The sequence below is a fragment of the Pundamilia nyererei genome, unplaced genomic scaffold (assembly GCF_000239375.1).
Source record: "Pundamilia nyererei isolate P.nyererei 1_Seehausen unplaced genomic scaffold, PunNye1.0 scaffold00119, whole genome shotgun sequence".
Taxonomy (NCBI): domain Eukaryota; kingdom Metazoa; phylum Chordata; class Actinopteri; order Cichliformes; family Cichlidae; genus Pundamilia; species Pundamilia nyererei.
Genome location: NW_005187520.1, coordinates 1736776 through 1748548, shown reverse-complemented (window position 1 = coordinate 1748548; position 11773 = coordinate 1736776). Strand labels below are relative to the sequence as shown.

General features: G+C 42.8%; 1 protein-coding gene across 6 annotated transcripts in view; it reads left to right on the top strand.

The window, feature by feature from the left end:
• Positions 1-11773, top strand: part of grip1 (glutamate receptor interacting protein 1) — a 63354-nt gene that overhangs the window by 13590 nt on the left and 37991 nt on the right. For 5 of the 6 annotated variants that reach the window (XM_005742308.1, XM_013913194.1, XM_005742305.1 and 2 more), the window contains exon 1: positions 7592-7878. The exons of the other annotated variant lie outside the window; for it this stretch is intronic. In XM_005742308.1, coding sequence (XP_005742365.1) covers positions 7743-7878 — 136 coding nt within the window. In that variant the 5' untranslated portion in view covers positions 7592-7742. Of the gene's footprint in view, positions 1-7591; positions 7879-11773 lie in introns of those variants that run through there. 6 annotated transcript variants of the gene reach the window in all.

Here is an 11773-nt window from a genome sequence, read left to right as displayed (position 1 = left end):
TATATATATCAGCAGCAATACATTCAAAACCATTGTGATTATTAAAACAACTTCCAGTGATTTGTTTGCTCTCAGATTTCAGGGTGGCACAACCATAAAGGTGCGACTTTTATTATGAATTAAAAATGCCATATTTCATCTTCCAGGCTGGCTGAAAATAGCCAGCTCTTTAAATATGAATAGAAATAGATAACTCTTATGTAGGCTGCTACACTTTCCATGTCAGGTTGTAAAAGCGGTGTAAAACTAGGAAAATGCTAACTCACAATAAAAATCTTTATTTCATTTCAAACCTACATGTTTGCTTTTGGTGTTAATCCAGGTGTTCAAATAAAAGCCTGTTTAAACTGAAAGCAATTAAAGTGGCGCAGCTGGAAGAAATGTCCCTTAATTAAACAACATTTTTTAATTGCAAGTCTAAAACTAACTTTTAGATTTCTGACATGCCAAATCACTGTGTGATGGATTGCGATCCCCTCTGGATCAATAACACGAGTTTCTGTTGACTGAACCTCTTTGTTGCTCTGAGATGAATCTGTGTGGCTCCTGACAGCTGTTACCCAGCTGCTTCTTTTTTTTTTTCCTCTGGTCTGTGTTCAGGTTAGGCCGACCCTTCGGGGAATGAATGAAAGTCAATGCGTCATGTGTTTGTGTCCATTAGGAATCAGGGTCAGTCACTCAGCAGTCCATTAAGGCTCTCTTTTGTTCTGCTGGTTTCTGGGTCTCTACGTCTCTGCTGTCCTCCCTCCGGCTTTATCAATCGCTGTCTGCACGTCTGCCCAGCTAAATCATAGGTATTTTTGGCAGGATTTGGACATCTAAAGCGTCTGACACTTTCTGTCTTCTCCTCAGACTTGTCTTTTAAAAGCTGCAGCTTCTCTGAGTGACCACCAGGGGGAGGTAGAGTATAAAGTCTTTCTCAGAGAGGAGCGTGGAGAAAAGGATTTCACACACACGCACACGCAGGCAGGCAGCCAATCAGGTTGCAGAGCAGCAGAATCCTGACAGCGATATGCAAATGAAGCCTCACTTGTCATTTTTAGCAGCAGCAGCATCACTCTCCCTTTCCGTCTCTCTCTTTTTTTCACCTGTGTCAGTAAATGTGACTCGACCATCTGCCCGGCTGGCACCTGGAGGGCCGTTAAAGCCCCAGGCATGTCTGACAGGTGAGGGAGGCGGAGCCAGTCTAATTTTAGGGCCCGCTGATGTGGGGGTTTTTTTTGGGGGGGGTTTTTTTCTTCCCTCACATTTAATGGCAGCTCTTGTGTTGTGAGAGCAGCTCATGCGAGAAACTTTAACCTGTTAGCAGTCGGACGTACCGCCCACGGGACATTGGATGGTTTAGGGGACTAATTGGACTGCTAAGGGGTTAAAAACACTGTCTGAACGACCGTACTGTAGTCCAGGTCTTGCAGGCAGAGACGCAGCTGTATTCACCATGAACTCACTAATCAAACATTAGGAAAAAGGTGAAAAACGACCAGCATGACATCCTGTGTTAGTTTAGAGCAGAGCTTCCCAAGGTGTGGGGCCCGCCCGCTAGGTGGGGCGCAGAGCCATTGCAGGGGGGGCGCGGTATGAAAAGGGTAAAAAAAAAACAAAAAACGCTTGGACACTGCTAGCACGGGGCGGCCACACTAACGCAAAGCAGGAGATGAAGCATCGCTGAATATGTTTCCAAACCAACTTCATTCTAAGCCAAAGACTAGAAAATATGGTGAAGCATGTCAGGGAGGCACACTGTCGTGAGTTCTCAGAATCGGCTCCTTGAGCACAAGAAATGACAACATCACAGAACGCAAGTATGGCGAAGCTCGCGGCTCTCCAACGGGAGATTGAGAGACCACTGTTGGACTGTAGAACTGCTTTGAAATTCATATGAGCTGTTCGCACTAAAGTAAAAACCACCATCACTTATGCGGACACCCCTTCGGCGCCAGCTGTGGTCTCAAGGCTGGAGCCGAACAAAATCTCCCCAATAACGACTGTGTTTAGTCTGTTCCTTCCCATTCTATGCAAGGCCACCTGGATTGGCTGGAAGACTGTTTACTTAGCCTGGCAGGGCGAAGGACACTGTCTCAGCTGAACTCTGGACACGCACACACACACATATACACTGATATGCACACACTCATCCCCCGTCCCTTTCCAAACGCCTTTGACGCTTATTCCTTCCGATGCTGACGGTGGATCAAGGAGACCTGCGCACAGGCTGTCTCTCACCCTTTACCCACCCCTGTTGCTTGTCATGTGTTTCTTTGGTGCATTAAGAGTTTTTTCATGTGCTATGTGCAGAGGTGTTTTTTGCTGTTCTCAAACTGATCTCCCTGTTGGAGCTCAGTCTGGGGGGAGTTATTTTTGTTTCTCCTTATCTTTCCTCCTGTGGTGCATTTTTCCATTGTTATACCTCTCTGACCTGTCTTCCCCATGTGATGTTTTGTGTAATGTATGTATGGTCGGAGGGTAAGATGGCACCGCCATTGCGTGCAATAGGTCGGCAGCCTTATGAAATTTCCCCTTGTGGGACTAATAAAGGTATATCAAATTCCCTTTGGCTTCACCTGCACAAGTGCCAAGGTGAAGCCTGCAGAATTGCTTTTCCCTCCAGGAGCAGCGCTGGGCTGTTCAAATCACAGACAAACAGTATCCCACATTATGATTTTTAGTTCACACTAAAACACTTCTTGTAATGACTAACTACTCCTGACATTTTGGAGATATTAGCTCTTTATACAGTAAAGTTACAGTGGGATACAAATAACATCAGGCTGATCCTGCCACGATTTGTTCCCTCGGTTCAAATCACGGAAAAACGGTTTCCCACAGTTTTTAAACCCATTTTACACAGAGAGGCATTTTTTTTAAAAATGTATTGATAGCCATGTTGAATATTATTACACAGGAAAACGTCTCATTGAGATAAGTGTAATCTTCCTAATCAGCTAGTTTTCTGCTAGCAACGAGCGAGTGCTGCAACCTTTAAACATCTCCTGCACTAGACAACGACACGCTGAGTTAAACCCGGCAGAGAGGCCCTTACAGACAGGTTTGCATCTATAACATTTAGCAGACCTGAGCTGCAACTGATTCAGATTTAGAGTCGCTGTGAGATCAGAAATTCTTAGAAATGAAAGCAGATCCAGCTGCTCGGTTCACGCGTGGTCTGCAGTTGTGTTCTGAAGCTTTAAGTCATGTGCCTTAGATTTGTGTTTCTTATACTGTAAAAGGAAAATAAATCACGTGCACAGTCTAAGACGTGACGCTGTTTGGAGATGGTTGCAGCAGATTCTCCTTCCGGGTGTAAACGTCACTTTCAGAGTGGAACAAAAAAAAACCAAAAAAAAAAAACCTTGACTCCACATGACTTCATTCTCACCTGGATGAAAGCAGAGTGCTGATTTTATTCTGCCAACAGCTTCAAAATGTGTTTATCAGACGACAAAAGGTGTCAGTGCAGCAGGATCCACAAAATCTGAAGCTTCTCCTTCACTCCCGCTGCTGATCCAGTAATCAATGCATTTACTATGAGAGTGTGTGTATGTGTGTGTGTGTGTGTGTGTGTGTGTGTGTGTGTGCTGTCATTTTTCCATCAGCAGTTTTGTGCCTGTCAGGCTTCAGCGCAGCGTGGGAAACATGAGCTTCCAGGACATGACAGGGGTCAAAGGTCAGCACTCACAGCTCAGAGACAGGGCTTTCTGACTGTCACTGAACACCCTGGCGACCAGCTGTCAGTCACTGTGTGTCAGAGGTCAAAAGTCACATTGGAGAGGGGCTGAGTGTGATGGCCACACAGAGAGGAAAGGTCCAGATTTACCTGCCTGGACCAGTTCACCTGTGTCTAAACTCATCTCTGGTGATATTCTGGGTTTTCCCTCTCTTTCTGTAGAAATCTCATGCCGCCGCGAGCCGTCATACTCTTGGCTTAAGAACAGTCCCAGAGCCTAACGGCCGAATTTTGGCCGTCCCCGCTCTGATCGTTTTCGGGACCCTCAAACACTCAGTAGCCTGGTTAATCTCCTCCTTATGTGCATGATTAAAATACCCTCTGATCACAATCTGCTGCCCCCCTCCCGTTTGTCATTTCCTGAGCCAACAGGGCCGACTGGGACCCAGTTGGACGAGCGGCAAGCTCCCCTCCAATCCACCGTTTGGCAAATGGATTAAAAAAAAAGGAATTTAAACTGTAGAAATATTTTATTATGACTTCACAGCAGTCTGTCCTTCGCTGTGTGCTGCCTTCAACAGATTTTCTGAAGCTGAATCACATTTACTCAAATACTTGAGGGTTGTACTCGAGCGTGTAGCTATTAAAAACCAAAAATAGCAACATCTGTAAAGCTGCTTTTAAAACTAGGCCAGATTCTTTACATTATTGATAAATGTTGCGATGATTTCCCCCAATAAACATCAATATAGTTTGGTCTATATAAACAAACTTTATGCTTTTTATTTTTTATTTTTTGTACTGATCATTTTTTCCCTATAGCTTTTATTGTGTTATTTTTTTTTAGACATATATCATTAGATATTTAGATTTGCTTTGACTTAATTGTGATACTTGTTGACAACCAAACACAAACAAATCTAACTAACAGTAACAGTAATAATCGTGCTCAGCGTGGATCTTTTCATACCTCCGTCCTTGTGATCAGTTATCATGTCATGACCGTTGCTCAGAGTTTTACGCAAAAACAACAAAAGCTGTCGTTCTCGTCCACGTCAACATATTCAAGAAAGAAACGACACATTGTGCTAAATGTTTGACCCGAGGAGATCATGAAGTCCAATGGGACGTGTTCCAGCGTTTCTATGTTGTAGATTATATTTTATTTTTCCTGGCATGAAAAATCAGAACATTAGTTTTCACAGATGTTTATTTTTGGGTTGAAGATTTTGGTTGAAGATGCGCCCGCTGAGATCAATTCCAGTTCACAAGATTTCCTGCAGTTTGGAGTAGGACCATAGGCAGTGTGTAAGTCTGCCAGGATTTATTTAGCCTTATTTTTTTAAAAATACTCTTTTTCCAGTTTTGGTTATTTATTTATTTTTATTTTAAAAACATGTGTTTAATTTTCACTTGTCATTATTACACTTATTTCTATTTTTATTTTGTTATTATTTTCTGTTTTTATTTTTTTACTGTATTTTGTGTAACGTATCTTATTTATTAATATAGTCATATTTTATGCTTTTAAATAATGCCAAATATTATTACCTTTTTTTTGCACACTTTATTCATCATTGCTGAAAGTATAATTTTTCAGTAATTTATTATTTATTTTATTTTATGTTTCATTTTGTCAGTGTTTTCGTATATAATTTTTGATCATGATCCTGTTTTAATTTTCTTTTTGCTTCTTCTCTTTATTTGTCATTGTGATTTAATCATTTTTATTAATCAATAAATAAGGCAGAGTAAAATGACGGCGTATATCATATGATGAATTCTAAACATCTGTCAGCAGCGTAACTCCGATCAGCAAAAGACAAAAAACAATTATTGCATAAATATAAAATAAATGGAGATGAGGGTAAAAGCAAAAGTTTGCTATTTTATTTATTTTATTCTTTAATAAAAAATCTCTCAGAAGTTGTCAGCAGCTGGATATAATCATGAAGGTGTTTTAGGATCTTTAGTGCCCGTGTTATTGTGAAGCCTTGTACTCAGGTACCAGAGGATGCTGCCATCATGCAGCAGGCTTACCTCAGCAGATCGCATCCACTGACTCAGAGTGGAAGCTGTTTTCAGCGTTGTTTAGTCCTTGCTTTAGCACAAGTGTCTCCATTTATTATCCTGACCAGACCCTTTTGATGCAGGAAGCGTGAGGTCTGGACTTCAGGTCTCTGTGGAGGTTGTGTAGACTCTGGGTGGCCGACCAAGAACACCTGCAGGGATTATAGACTGGTCAGGTGTTCAAAACACTGAAGATGAATAACACTGATTATCCTGTTACAGTCAGGCTTTTCACGGTGTAACATATATGAGGCAGCGATGGAGTGATCAGTTCTTTGTGTGATGCAAGCAGGAAAAGTATAAGAGCTTGAAACCAAAAGTTTATTGTGATTGTGTAACACAATTATTCACTAACCTGACAAACATCCTGCAAGTTTACAGTATATATACAATATGATCTATTTACAAGTTCTTTCTTTGTGCTGTAAATGTAGTTTAAATGGGGAAAAAATACAGTCTTAGCTGTAATGCCTGAGATGTGACCCAAAAGTCACAAACTGATATCGAGGTGGGTTACAGTAGAGGTTGTCAGGGCCAGATGTTCCTTGAATATCACCTAATGTGTGTTTGAATGTGTACTGGCAGCTGTTTTTGAGTTGATACTGGATGAGGCCCAAAAGTCACGAACTGAGCTTTACATGGGTTACAGCAAAGGCTGGATGAGCCAGATGTGATCCAGATGTCGATTATGTAAAAGGTTGGATGAGCCAGATGTTCCTCAAATGCCACTAAACATATAAATTGTACTTGGAGCTGTCTATGAGTTGATGCCAGAGGTGGCTCAAAAGTCACAAGACAGTATGGTTGTGACGTACAGCGAGAGTTGTTCGGGCCAGATGTTGCCCAGATGTCACAAGCTAGGCTTTGGACTGCAACTCCAACGGTTGTCAAGAACTAGATGAGGCAAAAAGTAAGGAGCTGGGATTTATGTCGGTTACGGCAGAGGTTAACGGGGCCAGATGTGGCCTAAAAGGTCAGTAATCATGTAAGGTGGACCTGTGGCTGTCCCTGAGTTGATGTTGTCAGCCAGATGTGCTCCAAGGATGACTGCAGATGTTGTTCACTTGTTTCTGAGGTAAATGGAACCTGAGAGCTCTTTGTTGATGTTTATCCGGGTTTCACGTCTTTTGTCTGTGGTTTGTGTCTTCATTTGTTTCCTGAATCGAGTGTAAAACTACACCAGTGCTCTCCCAAACCCAAACAGGACCTTGATATTGATACCAGGAGGATAATCCTGGTTTTCAGTTCCTGAAATCTGGTTTTATCTCAGTTTTCCACCAGTTACCTGCACGTTTCCACCCCTCTCCTCTCTCCTCCTCTTGGTACACTTACAGAAGACTCTGAGGAATTCACTCACCGGCTCCCCTCCCCCCACACTGGAATGAAGTGTATGAATGAGGAGGAAGAGGAAGGGAAATGTGAAGACAGGAAGAGAAAGAAGAGGAAGGATTGAAGGAAGGAAGGAAATAGAGGGACAAGATAACGAAGGAAGGAAGGATCTAATGAAGGAAAGGAAGTGCAGGACGAAGGGCTGAGATGGAGGAGTGGTGTGTTAGAGGGCGAGAGCAGCAAGCGAGCAAAGTGTGTGTGTGTGTGTGTGTGTGTGTGTGTGTGTTTGTGAGCTGCGAGCTCTGTGATTGGCTGAACCCGGCTAGATGCACCAACAGCCGAAAGAAGACGGGAACAGAGGAGAGGGAGGCTGCAGATAGAGGAGAGAATACAAAGAGCGAGCGAGTGAGGGAGTGTGTGAGGGAGTGTGTGTGTGTGTGTGCTACATGTGCGCTAATGCGTGTGTGTGTGTGTGTGTGATATCCAGAGGTGTGTGTGTGTGTGTGTGTGTGTGTGCGCAGCAGAAAGAGGAGGCGAGGAGGAGGAAACCTGATCTCACTCTCTCTATCTCTCTGTGTGGAATAAACGCTTAGCCCTCACCGTTATTGGCCTTGCTGTTAGCTTGCAGCGTAGCCCGGCCCAGTTTGGACCCAGTGTGATTGTGGTGGAGGTGGTGGGGATGGAGCGGTTCCTGGCCCTGCTACGTCTGCTGAGCAGGAGGAGGCGAGGGAGGAGGTACCGGGCGGATGATGATTACCAGGAAGGCTACGAAGACGTTTACTACTACACCAGCAAGTACAACACACACCTACTGAGTGAGTGAGTCCCATAAAGAAACAATGGAGAAAGAGAGAGAGGCTTTGTTTTATTGTCCTACTGTAGAGCGAGTGAGGTAGAGAGATGATGCAGAGAGAGAGAGAGGGGCTTATCAACAGATTATGGCACTCAAAGTGGCCTAGATTGTGTTGGTGTGCGCTGTTTTAAATGTATTGTGGGGACTCGAGTGTGTTTACTTTAGTGCTCTGTGGGGACCTCCTCAAGGGGACAAAATTGCTGTAATTTCAGGGACGATGATATTACAGGTAGCTCGACTCCTCAAAAGTAAAAGAAATCCAATGAGTGTGTGCGATGTCTTTTAATTTTTGTGTTTTAAGGGGGAAATATATGCACAAATTTTTCTGTAATGTGGAGTCCCAACTTCCTTCAGGGGACAAACGTAAATCCTCTGAAGCGATGGAAATACAACTCCATGGGTGTGTGCTATTTTAATTTGTTTCCCGGGACACTGGCTTGTGGGTACTTTCTTGCACTCCACCTCCCCCGTAAGGTGAGGGAGCAGATGTCAGGGTGAAGACTTTCAGGGTTGGCTCGAGACCTTTAAAGTGGTGGAAATATTTAGAGTGTGAAGTCTTGTATTTATGGGTTACGTGGAAGCACATGTGGACAAAAAGCGAGTCCTATATATAGTAATGATATAATGGGGGGGAGGCTGTAGGTGTGTCTTATTGTAATTGGTTTGACGTATTTGTGTTTGCTCTTCTTACACTGTAGGGACTTGACTTCCTTATGGGAACAAAAAATTAGTCTAAATAAAGAGTGAGCCCTATGAAGGGAAAACCACCGTAATCGAGAAAATTTCAGGTTGAAGGCTTGGAACTTAGAGCTAGTCCAATTTGAGGGAACTAAAATGAGTTCCCAAGAGGAGATGAAGACTTTGAAGTTTTAATTAAACTCGATGTCCTCATGGAGACAAAGCTCGAGTCCCTGTAAGATGAAGGAACAAATTTCAGGGTTAGCAGTGTGTGTGTGTGTGTGTGTGTGTGTTTAAGGTCTTGTATTATAGATGAAGGTCGTTAGTGAAGCTGCTCAGTTACAGTACACACACGCTCACTCAGGTATTCAGATGACATGAACCAGGTGGTTTGTGGGTAATAACAGGGCAGGATGTTTACTGCAGGAAGGAATGTGAACAATGTGGGAAAGCGCACACTAATTCCAGGTTTGACGTCTTGTGTTGTTCTAGTCTGCACACTTCAGTCCTTCTTTGGGGCCCTGTGGTAGTTTCTACTCCTTTTTTGTTCCATGTTCTTGACTGAACCTACGAAACTTTTGCTCCAAATATGACCAGTTGGGATTTCCTCCCCCATCAGGAGCAGATCGTGATACACTAAGTCGTGAATAATGTGTTTAGCTCTAGGCGCTCACACTTCCACTTTAATTATCTGATCTTTAATTACATTTAGATATAATTTGTCTTCTTGTGACCCATATCTGGGGGTTCCTTTTACACTTATTTTACGCTCGGCCACTTTTATAGAGCATCAGCAACAACAACAAAGCTAATGCTGGTGGATCTACTGAGATCGACTAGTTAAGCACACTCCAGACTCTTCCTCTGTGTTTGTGGATAAATGAAGCCTGTTTCTGACGTTGCTGGTGTTCTTCTAGACGTCTTATTAGCAGCCATATAAGCTGCTTTAGCCTTCCTACAGCTGTTGTGCATCTCCAAGTTGCTTTGCAACCCATCTCCTCCATTTCATGCTGTTTATGACTGAATGAATACATATTGTGACAGACAGTTTGATTTTTGATTTGTTAAACTGTAAGTTTGGTGTGTTTACAGTCTGGTGGTGGAGATGCAGGTTTGTTTTTAGCCTCACAGGTGTGGACCTGGATCATATGAAATGGTTTCTTCTCCTTCTTTGTTCTTCTGTGAACTTTGTCTTAGGCTTGAGTGATCTCCATAGTGTTATCGTGGGATCACGCTATCCTCCCTCCCTGATGCACACCGAGAAAGTAAAGCAAGAAGAGAAAGTAATGTAAGCTGTCCCAGCTGAAGAGCCTCGTTCGCCTATCGATTAATGATTCAGTCAGTAGTAATTAGTGAGCTGAAGTGGATGGACATCAGTTGAGCAGATAAAGTGTTATTAAGTCATAACATCTGCCTGCCTTTTGTCTTCTTCATAGCTCCACTAACTCGTCCAGTCCGCTTTGTAATTGTGTAAAACGTGTCACCAGTCTCTCCTCCACTCATCATCGAGCTCTCCACACAAACAGCCGAGTCTTTCACCGGCAAATGAAGTTTAACGAGCGTCGCTGCACACAAGCAGCATTCACGTCACCTGCAGACAGAAATAAGACAGCTGAACTCGATGGAAGTGTTGGTCACTTAGCGAGGCTGATTCACTTCAATACGAATCTCTTAATGATGATGATGTAACTTTGACACGCCAGCGAAGGCGTGTCAAACTTATTTTAGTTCATGGGCTACAAAGAGCCCAATTTGATCTAAAGTGGGTCTGGCCAGCATTCTGTAATAAGCAGTGAATCTGTTCTTCTCTTTTGGTTTTTAAAAAAAACTTTACTGCAATTTTCTCACCCACTTGGCCCCCTGCATTAATGCAAAAAATAAGCTAACAACCACCTATATCAGTAAATGATCACTGATCAGTCTGATCATCATCGATGCTCGAGGTTATCCATCAATATAACTCTGATATATGCAACAGATGGACGTAGCTTCCAGGAGTGAAGATTGAAGCCAATACTGAGGTGTCTTAAATGATGTTCTTTCTGATATCCAGCAGGGGGCGCCTCCTCTGGTTTAAAAACATGTCTTCGAGAAAATAACCCGCTTCCTAAATTTGTCTGCAAACACCTTCCTGATCGTTTTATGTTCTCAGCCGCTATTTTAAGGTGATGATGTTCATGTTGCAAATTTAGTTTCACGTTACAGAAAGAGCAGGTGATAAAGCAGGTGGAGTTTAAGCTTTAGGGCAGGAGGAGTGTGGTCAGACCCTTGTCGGGTAATGATCTGCTGTGAATTTCAGTTTATTTTGGTCTCGTCTTGACTCTATTCTGGTCTCTGATTGTGATTCTGTTTGTTCTGATGTCCTTTGATGTGTTTTTAAAGCACATTCTTAAGTTTTTCTTCTTTATTTTTAACTCTGATGAGACGATGGGAGCTGAGCTGGGAGTTAACAAAGGAACCAGTCAGGTAGTGATAAATTGAAGCTTACTGTGCTCTAGTTTATTTTTTCACCTTCACAGTCCTCCTGATGGCTTTTTTTTTTTTTTTCAAAATCAAGATAATGTTTTCTGAAATGCTTTCAAGTGAAATCCACCCTCAGAAACTTCTTTGTGTCCAGATGCTTCTAGGAAAGTGTGTTTCTGACACGTTCCTCTCAGAAAACTGTCAGCTGAGCTAAAATGAAAAAACTGCCTATATTTTTAGTTGAACTCTGGTTCACGCCTCACCCGTCTCCATCTGTCTCCCTGCAGAGAAAACTCAAGCAGGACTTGAACTCGCCATCTACTAAACCGTTTACACCTATTAAGAAGTGTTTGCGGGCGGCGAGCAGATGACGCGAGCGGCACTTTGGTGTCTCAGAAGTTTCTGAATGAACTCGAGGAACACATTTGGACCGATTCTCTGCACAGATTAAACAAAAATAAATCCACACACCTTCTGGAGCCTTTGTGGAATCTTATGGGTGTAAATTTAATTATTTAATAATTAAGAGCAACATATTTGAGTGTTTGGATGCTAATAGCTGACACTGAACTTATTATTCCTGTGTGAAAATAAACCATTTGTGTGTGTAGTGCAGAACTGCCAGGAGGCATTTCTCAAAGCTACCAGCTAGCAGTGTGTGTGTGTGTGTGTGTGTGTGTGTGTGTGTGTGTGTGTGTGTGTGTGTGTGTGTGTGT